The sequence below is a fragment of the Cyanistes caeruleus genome, chromosome 6 (assembly GCF_971803275.1).
Source record: "Cyanistes caeruleus chromosome 6, bCyaCae1.hap1.1, whole genome shotgun sequence".
NCBI classification, from domain to species: Eukaryota; Metazoa; Chordata; class Aves; order Passeriformes; family Paridae; genus Cyanistes; species Cyanistes caeruleus.
The window spans coordinates 9877636-9896844 of NC_141706.1; the positions used below are offsets into that span (position 1 = coordinate 9877636).

Here is a 19209-nt window from a genome sequence, read left to right on the forward strand (position 1 = left end):
TTGCTTTTAGTTACCCCCAGTGGCTGGAGGGAGCACAGGCATCAGTTCCATATGCTGAGGAGCTCAGGGATTATCTGGAACCTTTGCTAAGCATCTTCATTCCCCAGCATATTTATTTACTGGATGAAGGGTGGAAAAGTAAGGGTCCCATCCACAGAATTACTCTTACAAACAAAGGCCAGGGTGTGGGGGTGCCTCTTGCTCAGGTCTAACATGAAAATAAGGGGTTGAAATTCTTCCTCAGTCATTGAGTCATGTGAGAAAAAGTTCAAAGTCAGTCAGGGCTGGAGATCCTTAACCACAAAATTTCAGGAATTAAGGGGAAAAAATACTGCATGAAGTGAAGTGCCTTGTAAACAGTCCTCTAAGAGACAGTGCAACATTTAATAGCCCTGGAAATTTGCAGGCCAGATGTGGAATTTGACATTCTGAATTAACTATTCAGACGTAACTTTTTTCACATGAAGTTGGGGGGTTTTTTGAGGTTTTTTTGTTTGTTTGTTTTGTTTTTTGGTTTTTTTTTTGTAAAAAGTACAATATGGTTTACAAAAAATTGTATGAGCGCACCGAATAAGTTAATTAGGTGGCATGTAACAGAGCTGCATGCAGCCGTTAGCTAGAAATGTGCACTTTGCTGGCTTTAGCTCTAATTAGTTTTTATTCATCTGCATATATATTAGCTGCTTCATGCACAAGCATGCAGCAACATGCACAAGCTGGAGCTTTGCCATTCCAGCTGAAAACAGAAATGAAGCACTATGCGCTAAACTGGTGCTGAAGAAAAAAAAAAAAGTATTTCTTAGTATTTAACCCTGCTCTCTCACATGTCTTGTTCCAGGGAGAAGTGGAACTGAGGGAATTCACCAAGAAGTTTCATTTCTATTCCTGCCCTCAGATTTTGGGTTCCTGACATGGTCAGACTGGAGAGTGCAGCAAATCCCACAACTAGTGAGAGCTTCTCAGCATTGTGCAGCTGGCTGGGATGGCCGGGAGGCAGCGTGCTGCACCCACATGCCCCGTGGACTGCCGTGCACTCAGATTGCCATGGCAACCCTGGCTTTGGGGGGAATTCAGGCTATCCTGGCTTTCCCACGTTAGGGACTTCACAGCCAAGAAGCTGTGAATAAATTCTGCTTACGCTGAGCAGAACATAAATTAAACAATGTGGGATGTGAGGCACAGACCTGCCAGTGCTGCACCCTATTAATTCACATTTTCTCAACAATTTCTGTTCAAAATTTGGCATTATGCTTGGGAGTGACAGAAAGCACCTCTCAGGAGATGACTGAGAAACAAAGACAAGATCTAGCTCAGTTGTTCACATACTGACATTAATGGCAAGAACGGTTTTACAGTTTCCTTTTTATGTCAAATCTTTCTCACACTTTATATGCTCACTGTCTATAAAATCAAGCACCAGGTTTGTATACAAAAACCACCAACTTTTGTACAGAAATTTAAACTTTGTACATGCCTTTTGCCACAGGTGGTGTGTATGCTTCCAGAATAGCTGCTACAATCCTTTTAGACGTTTGACCACAATAAGAACTGCTCAGATTAAATTCTGAAAATATTTTTTTTTAAAAGTTAATACTCCTGCTGTGATCAATAGAATTAGCAGAATTAAGAAATGAAGAAGAAAACATCTAAAAAATCGTGAGCATTTTTAATGGCAAGAAGATTGCTTTCTGTAGAAGTTCTCCAAAGCCAGGTTCACCTGTAAATAAAACCCACAGAAACTCCCAGTTGGGTGTTTTTTACATCTCCCATGACAATGGTCCAGTTTTATGTCTGTGTAACTTCACGCTGCACCAGCGCCTGCTCTGAAGGGTTGAACATTATGTAGTAAATAAAAAATACCAGTCTGACAGCTTTTTGAGGTGTTCAGCAAAGATACAAAGTTGACATTAAGCTGCTTTCAGTAGCAAAGGCACTTTTTTATTACATTGTACCAGAGACACCTCAAGACCTCCCTTGGAGTTGTTATTTTCTATAGAGAAGCCACACAAACCCTTCCACTTTGCTAGAACACCTGGTCACTGCGAGAGCTGCCTGGAGTTCTGTGACCTGCCCCAACACAGCACAAGAAACTGAAAAAAATGAGAGCTCAGCTGCCATCCATGCAGGAACTGTACACACTGAGCACTTGGAAAAGGCTTGCAGCATCCAAAACCCATCAAGTCAGAGAAATTACCAAATTCAAACTCATCCAGGATGGCCAACTTCAGGGATTTTAATGGGGTCTATTACATCAGGTTTCACAAGAACGAGCCTGTTGTTTTCACTTCAGCCTGCTTTAAGAGAGGCATGTGTAATGCTCTCAGGAATGAGGCAGGAGCAGGAATGGTCCTGTGGACGGGACTATTTAATGATTAAGCATTGGTTCCACACAGATTCCCACGCAGAGACCTGCATATCTCTGCCATTCCCAGCAGCTGAGTAAAGCCCTGCTTCCTTCTCTCCCTGAACCTACACATTGCAACACACCCTGTTCCTGTGAAGCAATCCTCAGCAACAGTTTTTATTGAAACACAGATTCTCCGAAAGTTCCTGAACTTCTGCTTACAACTCCTTCCCATACCCTTCAGCTCACCCCCACAATTCCTATTTTTATGGTTGAAACAGTGAGCTAATTTCTCCCAGTTCCACCAGAGCAACAAGATACTGGCAGAGAAAAGCAATAAATCAAAGAGAGAAGACAACCTAGAAAAATAATTGTGCTGAAACACATTTTAAGGATATAGATGATTCATGCAGAAGAAGAAGGGCATAAGGCAGTGATTAGAAATAAATTTGAATTGAAAAATACTCAGCCAAAATGCCTGAATTAAGAACATGCTGAGTGCCAGAGAGAGCTTGAAGACACAAATCTGTGTTAGTAAGCTTTCTGCACTAAAAAATTAAATTAATCAATTAGATATCAGAAAGGAGACAATTATTTTAAGAATGAAAGGCTGGAGGAAATGCAGCTGTCTGTGTATGGAGAATGGAGAAAAGGAAACCAAAGCATTGTGTTTGAAATGTTCACAAAAATCAATTTGTGAACAAAAGAGGATTTTTAATTAATGGTCTAGAAAACTTATTTTAAGTCAGTAATGAAAATAATGCAATTTAAGAAAAGAAATCCACCTCAATCTGTGTTTATAAAGGATATCTTCAAAAATCATAGGCAATGGCAAGGAAGTACTGAAAAGGACTGAGAAGTGACATGGAAAAACAATCCTCCAAGATGAGAATTCTCCCAAGATGGCACGTTTAATTCTCCACGTGTTTTGATGTGCTGTTTTCTCAAGGCTGTGAGGAAAGATTACTCTCATGAGATGAAAAGTAAAAAGGTTTGAGTAATTCCTCACAGGCAGATACTCTTGCAGAGCATCCTAAAGGATTTGATAAAATGGGCAATTAAGTTGTCTTGCTCATTCATAGCTTTAAGTGCAGCCTGACATTCCACAGAGCACCCAAGCCTCTGTCAATTCATTCTGAGCACGTCCTCTAAAAGCCTGACCAAGCTCACACTAAACCAGAAGCCAGGCTTCTAATTAATTATAAAAGAAATACAACATCCTTAGCACAGCATGGCTAGCAGAGGAAAAGAGAAGGAAGCCTACCCACAGGCAGCCTCCCAAGCACACTGGGACTCGAGTTTAGGCTCCTGAGGGCTGGCAGGGAATCTCTTTTTCCTTACACCTCCCTGAATGACAGCATTCAAATGCTGCTGCTGCTGGCAAACTACAGCCTGTTTAGCACTTCTGAGAATCTCAATGACAAAACACTTTGCTTTTTGTCTTTAATGTCCCAAGAAGGTCACTGGTAACACAATGCCTGTCTAGCACCACTCCTTGCTTTTAAAGTGTCCTTAACATCCACTTTCTCCCAGTCAGAGATCTCACTGCAGACAGCAATCCCATCAAACGAGAAAAAAAACCCATTCCATTTATTTTGTTTTCTAAAGAATTACTTTTAATGAAATGTATACAGAATTCTACAATAGAAAACTTTAATTCAAGTTATAAAGATATGTATATGAGTTCAAGGTGTTTAATTTGAAAATAAAAGACTGTCAACTGGATCAGAAAACATTCCCTTATAAATTGCACTCTGTATCCCTCCTCCCAATAAAAATATTTTGTTCCCTTCGTTTCAGTTGATTTTGCTTTCATATAAACAACATTTTAATCTCCCATAAAAACAGTCTTAATTGGCCCTGAGGTATGGCACAGATTGATGCAGTCTAGGTCATTGCTTTCAGACACAGTAAAAGGATGTACAAAATCCTTAAAGAAACTTTTTGTCTCCTGAAGCAGAATATTTCTTGTTGCTGATGAGTGCTTGGCTACAACCAACAGGTTATTCCAATTGATTCCTAAAATATCCTGGCTCTATGCAGTAGGCAGTATACTCCTCCTATTCCAAATGAATCTCCTCAGTGAAGCAGAAGACTTATTAAAAGTGGGTAAGAAAAGCACTTCAGCAGAGAGATTTCACTTGGAGCTGTTGCAGAGCACTCACATAACTCATCCTGCTCACTTCCACTTCTCTGCTCTGCTCCCAAGGATTGCTCAGCGGCAGGAAGGAAGAACTGCTGGAGCAATCCTTTTCTTTACTCTACAGATACTGCAGAATGGATTACTCCTGGTGTCTATGAAACAATAATCTTCAAAACACATCTGAGCTGGTCATTCAGCTGAAGCTCAGCATCTCCTCCTGGGAGCCTGGAATTGACAATTGTGGGAGAACTCTGCCTGCCCAAAAGGCAGACAGGTGTCAACTCCCATATTGCCCTTTGTTAGGATACAACCAGTGATACTTAATATACTGCAATTGGAAAAATACTGAGAATGAGCATGCAATCCTGTAATGGTTTGGGCAGGGAGGGACCTAAAAGACGGTCCAGTTCCAACCACTGACTCCTTCCACTTGACCAGGTTGCTTCAAATCCCATACAGTGTGGCCTTGAACACTTCTAGGAATGTGGAGAAGAATCATTGAAGGGAAAAAACCCCTGACTGAAATTATTTTTCTATCATGTGATTTATGGCAGTTTCCACTAACTACGATTAAGTATTCAAGCCTCACTGCTTGACAACAGGTACCACATACAATGATTGAAAATAGTCAGTGTCACGATGTTTCTGCAGACCAGTGACAGGTTATGTGCTGACACCTGGCCTTCACAGCAATGGCACCACATAAAAACAACTTGGAAATAGCTGAAGTCCCACAGGTGCAGCAGCAATAAAGCCTCTTCCAGTATCTAGCCAGGCACTTGGGAGATGTTTGCAGAAACACAGGATCCTACAGCTGTTCAAGCAGTAATGATTTTATGGGATTCTCCCCGCTGAGGCCTCTACAGCCCTGCATGTCCTGGACTGTGTAATTGTGCTGTTTCTCCAGTCTTAGGTCAGGCATGAAGGCCACTGACTGAAGTTTGTTCCAGATGAAAGCTGAGGATCTGACAGAGGTTTATGAATCCTGTTCCCTCTGTGAGTGACTCACACCTTCCAGCACACACTAGCAGCCTCTGTGACAGAGGTCATAGAAGGATTCCCAGCAAGAGGCCCCAAAGCATTCACAGCTTTGAAAAGAGTCTGCTGTAAACATCTGTGAGACACACAATCTCTTGGATAGTTTCAGGAGAACACTTCTTTCAGGATGCTGAAGGCACTTGGTGATTGAAGACATTGGCTCAAGTAACTGAAGACATTTCATTTTCAAACCCAGGCACGTTTTTTCCAAGAAAGCCACCACAATATTTAATGTCCCTCTTGCACTGCAGTCTGAGGTAAGAGTTGTCTTAATATATTATCATGGAGAGCAAATACATTTGACAAATTATCTAAGATATTATTTTATGCTACTCCAGAAGAAAAGCCAGCACCGAGCTGAAAGGTTTTACTCCTTCTCCCTTTCATACTGTATTTATAATAGGCCACAAAAAAAAAAAAAAAAATCCAACCTCCCCATGAAATTTTAAATTCCAGTTGCCTCACAAGTGTCTCATGGATGTATTTCCAGTAGAGATGCATCTGAAAAGTGCCTGCAGCAAAGCAAATCTTTCCAGGTGAGTGGCAGAACAAAAGCGTGAGAATTTCTACAAAAATGAGTTCGTATCTTGTGAAAATTAAAACATCTTGACAGAAGCATTAAACTAAAAAGTGTTTTCTGAAAGGAATCTGTCTCCATGCCAATTTTCACAGAGCACAAATTAACCTATTAAGGCACATAAGTAAATGGCATGATAAACAACCAGTGATAATTTTGCTTCAGAAGAGAAGGCAGCACTCGGACTTTTTTCATTGATAGTTTTACACCGATTTCATCTGGTTCCAGTATTCAATTCTGAGATCTTTCCTTCAACCTTGTCTGCCGCCAAATTCAGGTTGCAGCCCCGGAGGGCTTGTATTAAGTCAGCTACCTTTGCATCCTTCCCCTTCCACGACTGCCACTGTCGAAGTGCCTGAAAAACCTGTTCAGACAATTTATCTCGATAGTCTGTCTCTATCCTCTCCAGCTTCACCTCTGGCATCCCAAGTTCTCGCATCAGCCTCTTCCACTCTCTCCCAACATTGTCATGTATGACAAGAACAGCTGCCTTCAGGAGACCTGAAACAGCAGAAACAGATCAAGTTAGCCATGGATTTACTAAGAAACACAAGAACGCGTTTAGAAGTTGCTGGTTTTATTTCAGCAAAATGTCACTACTCTTGTTGCACTGTTCATACTGAGAGCTCTACTGAAGCCACCGGATAGACTTAGAATCCCAAAAGACAAAAGAAAAGGAAGATAAAAAGAGAGGGAAAAATTCCACCCTGGAAAGACATTTGTGTACACATTTACTGGGGTTGCTGGGGAGCGATATATACGGGGATATAACTATATATATATAAAATAATCCACCTACGTTGTTCATGCCCATCTGGCTGATCATCAGGGGCACAAGGTTCCTCCTCTTCGAACTTCGCCAGCTGTGACAGCAGATCGCCCCTACGGATGTGCTGCAGCAGCCTTCTCAGGAATTCCAGGTTGTCGTCCGCGATGTTCTGCTGCTCTATCAGGATGCTGAAGAGATCCCTGCCGCTTTGCACCGTCTCAAGCTTTCGCTTGCTAATTATGTCGTGGCAGAGGAACTTCATGGAGGAGAGCTCCGTGTCCGACAGGCCCGAGGAGATGGAGTGCAGCAGGCTCAGGAAACGATTCACGCCGCAGGGCCCCGCGCCCGGCACAGGCCGCGCGGGGGAGATTTGGGCGTCCTGTCCAAAGCCTCTGGAGGGGAAATCCATTCCTGTTTGCGCAGAGCGACTTCCCAGGAACCCGGAGACACCGGAGGAACGATACCGACGATACCACCCCGACCCGACCCGGCCCGCCGCCACCCGCGCCCGGAACTCACGTGACCCCGCGGCTTTCCCGCCCCGCGCCGCCCCAAGATGGCGGCTGAGCCGCCGCCCGGGACGGGAGGTTTCTGCTCCATCGCCTCCGCCTAACTTGGGGTTGGGGACCCACTGCCCCGAACTCCTCCCCGGGCGGATGGGCTTGTTTGGTGCTGCTGAATGCAGAGCGTGTGTTGGAGCCGAGCTCGGCGCGGCAGGTGTCCTGCTGCAGGAGAAGCCCTGGTGCTTCAGCCCTGGCCAGGGTGCAGAATCACAGAATCACAAAATCACAGAATCAATCCCTTGGGAAAGACCTCGGAGATTATCGAGTCCGATCTATGACCGAACACCACCGTGTCAGCCAGAGCATGGCACTGAGAGCCACATCCAGTCTTGTGTTAAACACTTCCAGGGACTCCACCACCTCTCTGGGCAGGCCATTCCAATGTCTGATCACCCTTTCTGCAAAGGAATTCTTCCCAATATCCAAATTAAACCTCTCCTGCTGCAGCTTAGGCTATGTCTTCTTGTTCTGTCACTTGTCTGGGAGCAGACCCTGATCTCCCCCAGCTGTCCTCTCCTGTCAGACAGAACAGCCAGTACAGGACAGGCAGAAGGTCCACCCTGAGCCTCTTTTTCTCCAGGCTGAGCCCCTTTCCCAGCTCCCTCAGACGTTCCTTGAGTCCTTCAGACCCTTCCCCAGCTCCATTCCCTTCTCTGGACATGCTCCAGCCCTTCAAAGTCCTTCCTGACTCAAGGTGTGACCTCACCAGTCTAAGCCTGAAGTTGGGGGAATTGTAGATTTCCTGTTTAATATTGAATCATTTGACTTCTTGTGAACACCTACCCCTATAAGGGTTAATCTCTGTGGGTTTTGTTTTTTCAAAAGATGGAAAGAAAAGCAGTACAAGGATGAAAGGTTCAGCCTGGTCATGAGGAGGCTCAGGGGGTACCTTCTTGCTCTTCACTGTTCTCTGAGATGAGCATGTAGACAGGAGGGGGTTGGTCTCTTTTCCCAATGAAAAGAGGCTGGACAAGAGGAGAATCACCACGGGAGGTTTAGGTGGGCTATTAGGAGAAATTTATTCACTGAAAGGATGGACAGGTATTGGAACAGCCTGTCATGGGGAAGTGGTGGAGTCACCATCCCCAGAGAGATTTAAAAGATGGGCAGATGTGGTGCTTTGAGATATGGTGGTGGACTTGGTTGGACTCAATAATCTTAGAGGTCTTTTCCAACCTTAATTGTTCAATGTTTTATGATTCTGTAAAGGGCCTTCTCCACCAAAAGCAAGAAAGACCACAACAGAGCCCTGCTCCCAAAGAGATGCCATTCCCATGGTTTCCCTGCCTGACAGCTGCCCAGGGAAGCAGGCTCTGCTCTCCCTGTGTGGCCCCTGCTGCCCCCAGAGACCTCCAGCCCTTCCCTGGAAACACAGGGCATGTAGCCTGGCCTTTGTTCCTCACAAAGATTAATTGTGACACAAAGTACCTCCTGACCTTTAAAAGGGAGGAAATAGGGTAAATGTTAAGTCCATGTATTTTAGAGGTGACTCTTACAGAAGGTGGAAGGTTGTGAACTTAAATGGGAAAGATCAAGTTCATCCCATTGTTTTGTAGGTGCCTTTTGGCTTCTCAGCACATGTAGATAGTTCAGAAATTTCCTTGTTCCATCTGTGAGCACTGGCATGTTGATTCCCCAAGCTGCCCCATTCCTAAGTTGTTTTCAGCACACTTTAGTTTATTATTCTTGCAACACATTCACAGACCTATGCTCTCTCATCATAAAAAGATTTCTGACTGATAAATGAACTTAAACACTATCGTCTTCCTCATCTCCGTCTCCACTATCACATTCCGACATGAAGGCCAGCCCCCAAAACATTTCTAAAACTCCCACAGGCACAAGCCCTCCTTAGATAAACTCACTAGATATTTTTGTTTATTCCCTAAATGCTGCAAACCGGAGGGAATTATATTGTTGCAAGGTCTCACAGTAAAGCAAAGAGTGAGAGGAATCACCGCTGAGAATCTGAGCTGGGACAAGATGTGCCTGATTTAAGGTTTTGTTTTGTGGTTTTTTTTTTGCAGCCCTAATATACTTTAAACTCAAGGAAAGACGTTAACAAAAAGGATAGTGTAGGAGGAATATATTTGCTGTGTGTGCTTTGATTTATGAAGCATGAGTAACCCTTGCAATGGTATGAGAAGTATAAAATCCAATTAAATAAAATTTCTTTTCAGTTTTTCCAAGGAAGGTGATTCTACAAAACATCAGGGACTAAATCTCATCATGCCTGGTCATGGTAACCAGCCAAATTCAGAGACAAATCTACATGAGAGAAGTCCAAATCAGTACAGTTTATACCTTTATTCTCTATACCCTGACATGCAATTAAAACAACATCAACTGAGATTTTAATCAGTTCATACAAACCTAGTGGCCAGATTCAGCACTGAGGTACACAGAGCGTGAAGGTGATGCTGCACATTTGTGTAATTCCAAAGGTATCTAAATTAGTAACAAAAGTGAAACTAAAAGACACAAATCAATATTTAATTATGACTCTTCTTTTAAACTCACTCCTAACAGAAGGCAGAGGTTGATTGAGCAGGGTCCTTTATTCTGTCTGAACCTGACTTGGATGCATTCACTGATGAAAATTCCCCAGCACCTTGCTTTATTCCAGTGATTTTCTTTGGGAGTGGTTTGTGGGGCTTTGGCAAAGAAAGTATTAGGTGAGTCTAACAGATAGTAAGCGCTTCTGCGTCAGAATAAAACTTAGAAATAGAAAAAATTAAAATAAAAATTATTTATTGGAGCAGCTTAGATGTCAGTGGAAATTTCCCAGAAACGTAAGTGCTGGGAATGATCTGGTTCCTAACCAAATAATCCTCAAGTTTCTCCAGGCAAGATGAGTCCTTGCAAAATACTGCAGAGGGAGCTCGGAGCCTGGGAATGCTTCAGGTTTAGCTTTAACTTCATGGTCTGTGCTGCAGGAGCAGGGAAAAGAGAGCGTGAAAAGTTTCATTTCAGCAGAGCCCTCACGGAGGTGTCAATCACCAGGACATTCAGGCAAAAACCACCCATTTGGGGACTGCAAAAATAGCAAAATGTGGGGCTGTCCTGAACTTTGGGTGACTGAGGTATGTGTGTGTGAAAACTCGGGAAGATCCTTCCTTATTTCCAGCCAAGGCAACCAACATTCTGCTGGTCCAGAGAAAGGGAGTATTTAGGAGCTTCTGGGTTTAAAAGTGAAGCAGCTTTGATAATTTCTTTAATTTCCCATGCAATTCAATAACAGATAACCCACGGGGGATTTAAAATCCTCATCCTGACAGTTCTGAGACACAGGTTGTGCAAACACAGACAATGCTGAGGAACCGTTTCTTTTTTGAGGCCCAGTCAATTGTACACTTCTTTTAATACACCTACTCTTGTCTCTCAAGGGAATTCATAGCACCTCCTTTTTTCTTTGCTGTCTTCAAGAGGAGATTTTGCACAAAAAAAGTGCAAGCCCTCCCTACTAGCAGAATTGAACTGTAAGAGGTTTTTAGTTTGCTTGCTTGCTTTTTTACTCCCACGGTGAATAAACTGATGTCCATAATATTTCTTAATGTATTTATCCAATGCCTCTCACCCATTTTTTGCAAAACCCTAAAATGCACATTTTCAGCAAGCAGAAGACAGTTTCTGTATTTTCTTTTGTGAATGAGTTGATCTGTACATGTTTATTTTGTCAGCTATCACCCCTCTGTTGCTATAACATCCAGACTAGAAAGAAGTGCTCTGATAAAAAGACTCATTTACAAAGAGACTGAGGATCTTTGGAGAAAACTGTCACTGAAAAAAGGGCCTGTAAGAAATGTCAGTTATTGTAGGTTGAGAGAGAAAATTAGAAGCAGAGTGTGGGAAAAGTAAATAAGTACTGAAAAGAGAGTGAACTCTGGCATGACTAGGTTGTATACAGATAAAAGATCTGGCCAAGTAACAACAACAACAAGCAATAAGTTGTTAACAGATGCTTGAACTTAATATTGAAACAGCAGAAGTGTTGATATAATTCTGTTGATACAGTTCTGTTATGTTATTGTTGGCAGAATAAGTTAGTTTAACTTTAGGGGAAGGGTAAATTGTAGACTTTTGTTTATTTGCTCCAGCTAAAAACCTCTGACTTGACTTTTTACCTATTTTTGTAGTGAATTTTAATCATACCATGGAAGTATGAAATCATTCAGACAAACATTTCACATGACAATAAAGCTGTGTGTATATATTAGCCCAGCACATCTCATTCCTCTGAACCATATTTATTACTTAAGCTCTGCAACATCAATTTTTGCACTTGGAAAAACAGAAAAACAGAGGAGAGAGCAAGGGTTATTTGCAGAGGAATGTCATTGTGAAATGACAAAACATCCCCAAATAACGGTGAATGATCATTAGACCTCTTTTGAGGCCCTTTCTATTTCTATTCACTTCAGTTTCTGCTCTGTGACTGGCTGAGGGCAAAGCAAAGCAAGTTAAGATCCAAACTGGAAGTTGCTATTCATCCAGGGAAATAATCCAGCAGCTCTGATCACCAGGCTTGGAAGCTAATACTAATTCATTTCTGCAGAATATGTAAATTTGTTCTTTTTTCCTGGGCTGTTGTATTGCCAGTTCCTAAACCAGATAAATCCCTGAAAAGGTAAATAGTTACAACAATAACATTTATTTTCTATAAATTGAGGTGTTTTTCTTAATTCTCCTTCTTTGTATTAGAAAATACATAATTCTGAGCAGCTATAAAATAAAGGTTAGGATAACAAAAGTAATTATTTTGCCAAAAATGGACCCATTTTCCACCACTTTGGAGTATTTCTTACAAGCAAGTAATTAGTTCTGTACTACAGGACTTCATCCTCCCACGCAAGGAAAGGTTTTCTTCCCCTTTCCTTACGAAGGAGCAGCACTCCATTGCCTGCTGCAGAGCACTGCAGATGAAATAATGGCAGCAGGTATTTCTCATTTGTTTTAGTGTCTGTGAATATTCAACTCTTATCTCTTCTGCACCGACAGACTCTGCTTTGGACCTGGTGAAAAATGTATACTTTATCTCAACTATGTCTTTGCATCCAGCCTGCAGAGTGGCCTCTTCAGAGACCAGACAATACTTAAATGTCTCTCAGAGGTACTGAAATTTTGCTTTAAATTATAAAAATGAGTGAGCCTGGTCACACTTACTTGATTTTTGAGTTAAACTCAGGTATTGTGAACTCACTCCTGTGACTGGGTATAATGACAAGCCAAGAGGTGGGGGTTATTTCCTAGAAACAAGCATTGCCTTACACAGCTGTGATTTCCATTCTTTTCAGGATGTGCCAATGCAGTATTTTCTGTCCGAGTCACTGGAGTTGGAAGGTGTAAGTTTTTTATTCAATCCTGATTACAGAGGGAGTGCCTCATCTGCTCAAATACAGTGCAGTTATTATCCAGTTACTTCCTTTTAAAACATGAATAGTTTTGTGTGGCCACTAAGTGATACAGGATATGACTGGGTGAGTTACTCATAGGGATTTAGATATAATAAATAAGAAAGCAAATCTGGTTTCATCATCCCTCTCCCTTGATTCTTTGAGGAGGAAGTATTTTTTTTCTGCTCTCTGAAGAAATGCTGTAATTTGAGCTTGTCCACAGTGCTGTGGTCAGAACCAGATACCAGCTAGTCCTAAACCACAATTTGGAGTCCATTTTCATATACAAACATGTAGGAAACTTGTTGCATTTGTTTCCAGAGATGAAAAGTTTAGGAAGGGAGTGTGACTTCCTGAGAGAAGGCTGGATTAATCTAATACAATATATAGCATTTATATATTTTCCTTGCCGTCTGTATACTTCAGAAGAAGTGAGGAAGTTCCACATGCTACAGCTTGGTGCCAGAAAAGCTACAAAATGAGTTTTATTTTTTCCTTGTGTAGGTACAACTAAAATTAAATGATTTGTAGCATACAATCAGCCCCAAGTTCACCCTCTGTGATCAGTCAAATAGACATTTAACCATACTTTGCTGTTCTTCACCAGTTTTGGAGAGAGGCTTTTGAAAGGGAGCCTGTACCACATCTTTACCAGGTACCTAAACCTGGCAGTAATTAATTAATTTCCACTTCTTATCCCCAAGAAGCCCCAGGGGTGATTACCAGCTTAGCCCACCAGCTAAAAGGCAAGCCTCGTAAAGAGGTGGAGGAACTTGGTTTCAGAAGTCAAATACAAAGAGGCAAAAGGGAAGAGGTTTGGTAGGAGTTCAGAACTGCTTCTCAGTTTTGCTTCTTTTTCTTTTTGAAGACAGGATGAAGATGGAGCTGAAGTTCATGTTGATTTGCTGGCAGGAGTCTCACTGTTCCTTCCCTGCTCACAACTCCTCTTTTCCACTCACAGCAGTGCCTGAGGAGAGTCAAATGCCCAAACAGTTTTGGAAGTTAAGAGCCCACCTACCTTCTGACACACAGTGCACACACATCACCTCTTGCAGTAAGCCCAGAACAGTCTGGCCTGCTGGGATTTATTTCTTTCCCACTTGATGGCTAATTACTTGCAATTACCTTGCTTCTTTACCTGGAGATGTATTTCAGAGATTAATACATTGAGAAATGAGAGCTGCTCCTGTAATTACATGCTGTTGCAAGGACAGATGGGATTCCAGGCTCATGAGCTCCATTCCTCCCACAGGACCAAAGACTTCCAGCTTCCATCTCCTCACAAGACCCACTGTATTTCCTGGCTTGGCATGGTTGGGATGGCATGTAGCTGTGGGAACACTGGCAAAGGCTGCCCCATAACCCACCTACAAGGTGGCCTTGCCTTAGAAATCTGTCCTCTTTCCAGAAAAAAACTCTCCTGTGGCTGATCTGTCAGCTAACTTGGGTCTGAGAACAGCAGGCCTTTTCTTCCTCTCTTGCCTACCTTGCACCTTTTCTTTAGCTCCATCTCATACTTCAGCTGGAGAAGATAACCACTATTTTTTCATTTAGCAGTAAAAATAGGGAATAACCTTTTCTTCTCTTGTAAGATTGCTTAACCACATGCCCCTCACTCTGAAAATTAGACTTTATTACACTTAAGCTTGTTCAGCACAAACACTCTGCCAAATATTTTGTATTTAGATTCTCTTTTCTCATGGTCATCCAAACAGATACGTTGCCTGTTTTGACATGATTTTTTTTCCAGAGACAGTACTAAGTCAGATGAAAGCTATGACATCAAAGTCTTCTTGGATTTTCCATGCTTTGCCCCATGGAAACCAGAACAATGGTGCACGAACTCTTTACTGCTCTCACAATGCATCTGCATTGCTTTATTTTGGCTTTAGCTGACACAGAAGGTTAGAAAAGTAAGCTACAAAAAACTGTCAGGAAATTTTATTTTATCCAAAGTGAAACCAATCACTCAGTAAGCACTGCTTAACCTCATGCAAAGCACGCTGAAGGGAATCAATGGAAATATTTTCTTTGGCTTCAGGTGGCTGTCATGGCCTTAAAAATTAAGGATGGAGTTAAAATTCAAAATAAGCCACATTCATAGTTAGTTTTTTCTTCAGAAAGGCCTGTTGGGCTAAAAAAAGAAGGTTAAAAAAAGACCTTTGGTTTTTCTCTGCTATACTAAAAATGGCATCTTGTGTTTGGTTATGGAATAAATAGTGCTCAAACGTGCAAAGAATTGAAACAGAGTTTGAATGGAATTCATATAAATTTTAAGACAGGCTTTTTCTCAGTGGCAAGACGAAGAGAACTTGTTTACTCTGAAAACTTCATAGGAAAATATAAATGCACTCAAGTGATGTATGGAACTCTGGGAGAGGTCAGACTCCAGAGGTATCAAGATGAAAAGTAAATTATCATTGTGTTTTGGAAATCCCAACAGCCAAAAAGATCATTAACCAGAGAGTGTGGGGGGTTAAAAATAGAGATGTGTCTGTGCCTTGATGCGAGACTTATTCACCCCTAAGCTATTTAAGACTGCAAAATATTTGTAGGACAGTATCTTGGAAACACAATGACATGGAAATCCAGGAGATTCAGACTCACACTGGCAGCATTTGGGGTGGGAACAACTTCCTCCTTGGATGCACCGACTGACATCGTGTCTCTGCTACGAACCTTGTGTAGCAAACAGCAAACAGTGATTCAGCAATGGTGCAGAAATGGCCCTTGCAGACATTTCCAACAGGAATCTTTCCCATGGGCTGCATTTTCGCTTAGACCAAGAAAACTGGTGCCATGACTTTCCTCTTCAACACATTAAGACATTGGGTTTGGCTTTTTTTTTTTTCCTTTGATCAAATCCAGGCTGAGAAATGGTTTTGTGCTTATGGTTTTAGGGCAGAAGCATGCCAAGAACAGGTTAAATGCATGTCATGGACATGGTGTCATACCAACACAGAATTCAGCTTTGTCCTTGCACAAATGAAATATTTGGTTTTCTATCTTTCATCAAACCTGGTCACTGTGAGTCATATCAAGGCATGTCCAGGTATTCTTTGATCACTTCTAGATCCCCGCTTTCCCTTCTGGAAAAAAAAAGTTTCTTTTTGTTTCCCTCTCTATTCCAGTAAATCCTTTCTAGCACAGTCCTGCCTCAAATTTGCTATTGATAGAAGCAAACTTTTTTTTTTTTTTTTTGCATCCCAAATATGAGAAAACTTTCAGGAAAAGTACTGCAGCTGCAGTGCAAGTGTTTTTCTGGAAGGCATCTCATATCTAATGAGCTCATAGGTACTATTTTGTCTTTAATAACTGACAATCCCACAATTCCCACCTTCTAACTAAATCTCCTGACTTGGAGCATCAATATTTTCTATCACGGAAAGGAGGATTGGTGTGAAGCCTTGTGCTTTGCCTTCTCAAACCACAGTTAAATGGGAGAGGGAGAAAAAAAATTTCAGTTAGCAAGTGAGGTCCTGAGGCCAGCTTTTCTTGGACAGGTCCCCTCAGGGCAGTGAAAACGTGACAGCCATGGTGGAGCCAAAATCTTCCTTTGTGCTCTTGGAGATGGATTTCAGGTGGGATTCACTCATCTCCAAGTGGGTCTCTAAAGCAGCTCAAACACCAGATCTCCCTGGGACATTCTTAGGAAGGTGTCTGTACACTCAGAGCAAAAGGAGGGTTGGGAACAGAACCTGTCCCACAGGAGAAACTCTTGGATATTTAAGTTTATTTCAAATAAGTCTTCAAAGAAAAAGGAAAAAAAAATATACAAACCAAAATAAAACAGATTTAGTATATATTTTCTTTTTTAAAAAAATGATTCCATGAAAGAATTTTATAGATATCTGAGTAGTAATACAGATTTTTATATACAAAATTCCATTTCAAACAATTTACTGTACAAAAGAAAGTATAGGCAACTGCTACTATTCCATGATTTCAGCAAATAATGAAAAATTCGGATAAGTATGTGTTGAGGATATAGTTCCACCATTTACAGGAATGTCAGTATTAAGTCGGGAACACTTTCAGGTCAGTATTTACAGATTAAATCCCCTTCGAGGACAATCCCTAAGATTTCTCTTCAGAATAGGTAGTTTGGCTTTCTCCTGTATCTTTTGGGCTACCAAGGAATGAGAGGAAGAACAGGTTTTCAACCGAATGTGTGGACAGAATTCTGCTTGATTTCTCCCCACTCCCAGTCCTATTGCAGTCAGTGGGCCTGATCTGGTAAACATTTACTACCAGGCATTACATTTATGTGGGAATGAATCAGGCAGGATTTTGCCCTACAGCAACACTCTATCATAAGTTACAAATTTTAAAAATAGTGACATTCCTGCAAGTCAAAATACAACAGAAACAAGAGTTAACAAAATATAAGCCCTTTATTAATAAAAATCTTTGGTTGGATCAATATTTTAAATAAGCTTCAAGAATATTTGGTTAATACCATTTTCTTTCTTCCACATAATTTCTCTTCTGGTACTTTCTTTGGACAGACTACAGAAAAATATCAAGTTTGTCACATACATTAAAACAAATAAATATATCAAAAGCTATATATGGCATTCTTTTTAGAGTTCTAGCATTAATCTTTAAATTAGTTTGGCAAAGGAAAAATTAAAGAAAAAAAGAAATAACTAACTTCTCTTGAAAACAGCTTGGTTTTGTAACAAACCATACAGTAGCTAGACTTTAAAGAAATCTTTCCTTTTTAGTTTCTTTTTCAATTTTATAATGCAAGTGCCATGGAAAAGACAAAGCAATAAAAGAAATTAGGTTAATTGCACCAATATTATTTGGAAGTGCAGTTTATTGGTCAACAAAGCAAAACTAAAACATATTATGCTTGAAAAGAGCTGTACTGATGGGATTTAACTAGTATCATGGTAAGTAAGGATTTCAGACTTATACTTTAGGGAAAAGCTCCTTGTACAAAAGAATAAGGTATTTTAAGACAAAAGTCCTGTAACTAATCCTATAACTGAAGGTCTGGTCCTGTAGCCCCAGTGCAGGCAAAACTTCCACTGAAGACAGTAAGTGGGATACATTTGGGATTTACTCCTCTGGCAAAGACTCTGGGAAGTGCCAGCCAACAGCAGAAAGTCAGTGGGAAAAGCTGGCTGTGAAACACGGGTGCAAGCACTTCCTTCTGCTCCACAGGGCTACAGGGAAAAGCCAGGCTGGGAACAGGGGTGTGCTGAAACAACAGGGGGAAGGGAACTCGGCAACAGCAGTGTCTGAGTGCTTGGCAGGGCAGTGAGAGTCACTGGAGTTCTCCGTGTGCTCATTAACTCAGGGCATTTAACAAAATGCTCCATGACCATGGACCTGCTGGGAGGATCTCTGGAATTGTGCTGCTGCTGCTGTTGCTGCCAAGAAAGCACTTCTCAGATTCCCTGCGCTGATGTTTCTGGACACAGTGGTGCCCCAGGGATGGTCTGAGGAACACAGCAGGCTGCCACAAGTGCCCCCCACACCTGTGGGACTCCAAAGCTCAGATTCACAGAGCTAAACCCAGCCTTGTGAAGCAAGTCAGTCTGGTAGGCTTTATGGAATACTAGGGAATACTGGTTTTTTCCATATAATTTAGACAATTACCTCATGGACCTTCGAAAATGGGTTTCCAAAAATAGTTCAAGTTAGCATTATTATTATTATCGTTATTATTATTATTACTTCAAATTTACCTTTATTTCATTGGCTAATTGATAGGCTAAGATCAGATTCTCAGAGAATGTCTCTAGAAATATTGTCCTAAGTACCTGCATTTCTTAATGCACGCCAACATCAATAGTGTTACCTAAGGATGAAATATAAAAACTCCCTGCATTACTGCTTGTGCAAAAGGAAAAAAAAACAAAAAAAAAAATCCAACATTGTCAGAAATAGAATGTGGTCCTCCATATTTGCAAGAAGGGCATTTCTCACAAAGATGGGAGTGAAATGGCAGCACATCCTTCAACATGCACCGGGGTGTCCATTACCGGAGTCCTGCCCTTGGCGCCATGGCTTTTGTCTCTGGAATGCCCCGACAGACTCAGCTCCCTTCTCTCCTAAACGTCCAGAGGATAGGAATGGCAGGAGGACAAGCTCCCACTGCAGCTCCTGGAGAGCCTGGGGCTGTGGTTGTTACAGTTTTCCCCTTTTTTCTTGTCCTTATCATTCCAGGTTTCCAGCATCTGCAGCTTCCCTTGCTCTTCCCTCATGAAGACCTCCACCATGAGAACTTTCTCCTTGTGAATCTGTTGACTAATGTCCTTGGGAATGTCTGGGATAATCCAGTCAACAAATTCACTCATGAACATGACCAGGTTCTGAAAATGAAGTTGTGAGAAAGTGTCAGCGGGGTCAAATGAAAGGGTGGCTGTAG

At 41.6% G+C, this 19209-nt stretch overlaps 2 protein-coding genes and 2 long non-coding RNA genes across 18 annotated transcripts in view; 2 read left to right on the forward strand and 2 right to left on the reverse strand.

Annotated features, from left to right (window-relative positions):
• LOC147652426 (uncharacterized) overlaps positions 1-4137 on the forward strand; it is a 15094-nt gene extending 10957 nt beyond the window's left edge. The window contains exon 3 of the long non-coding RNA XR_015288547.1: positions 839-4137. This is a non-coding gene — a long non-coding RNA (uncharacterized LOC147652426). The remainder of the gene's footprint in view (positions 1-838) is intronic.
• On the reverse strand, positions 3934-8030 carry FADD (Fas associated via death domain). The gene is made up of 2 exons (XM_023928785.2): positions 6902-8030; positions 3934-6603 (listed from the first exon to the last, which is right to left on the reverse strand). Exons 1-2 carry the CDS (start codon positions 7278-7280, stop codon positions 6317-6319), a joined length of 666 nt encoding a protein of 221 aa, XP_023784553.2. The 5' UTR covers positions 7281-8030; the 3' UTR covers positions 3934-6316.
• LOC147652427 (uncharacterized) lies at positions 7391-17259 on the forward strand. The gene is made up of 4 exons (XR_015288548.1): positions 7391-7458; positions 12433-12544; positions 12729-12776; positions 13700-17259. It is a non-coding gene; the product is annotated as an uncharacterized LOC147652427 (long non-coding RNA).
• Positions 16546-19209, reverse strand: part of ANO1 (anoctamin 1) — a 71751-nt gene continuing 69087 nt past the window's right edge. For all 15 annotated transcript variants that reach the window (XM_086894979.1, XM_086894975.1, XM_086894973.1 and 12 more), the window contains one exon: positions 16546-19153. In XM_086894979.1, coding sequence (XP_086751105.1) covers positions 18893-19153 — 261 coding nt within the window. In that variant the 3' untranslated portion in view covers positions 16546-18892. The remainder of the gene's footprint in view (positions 19154-19209) is intronic.

Excerpts from the sequence above, each read along its gene's own strand:
- FADD (XM_023928785.2), bottom strand. The coding sequence starts at position 7,280 with ATGGATTTCCCCTCCAGAGGCTTTGGACAGGACGCCCAAATCTCCCCC. Across the intron at positions 6,604-6,901 it reads GCCAGATGGGCATGAACAAC|GTCTCCTGAAGGCAGCTGTT; the intron begins GTAGGTGGATTA and ends CTGCTGTTTCAG.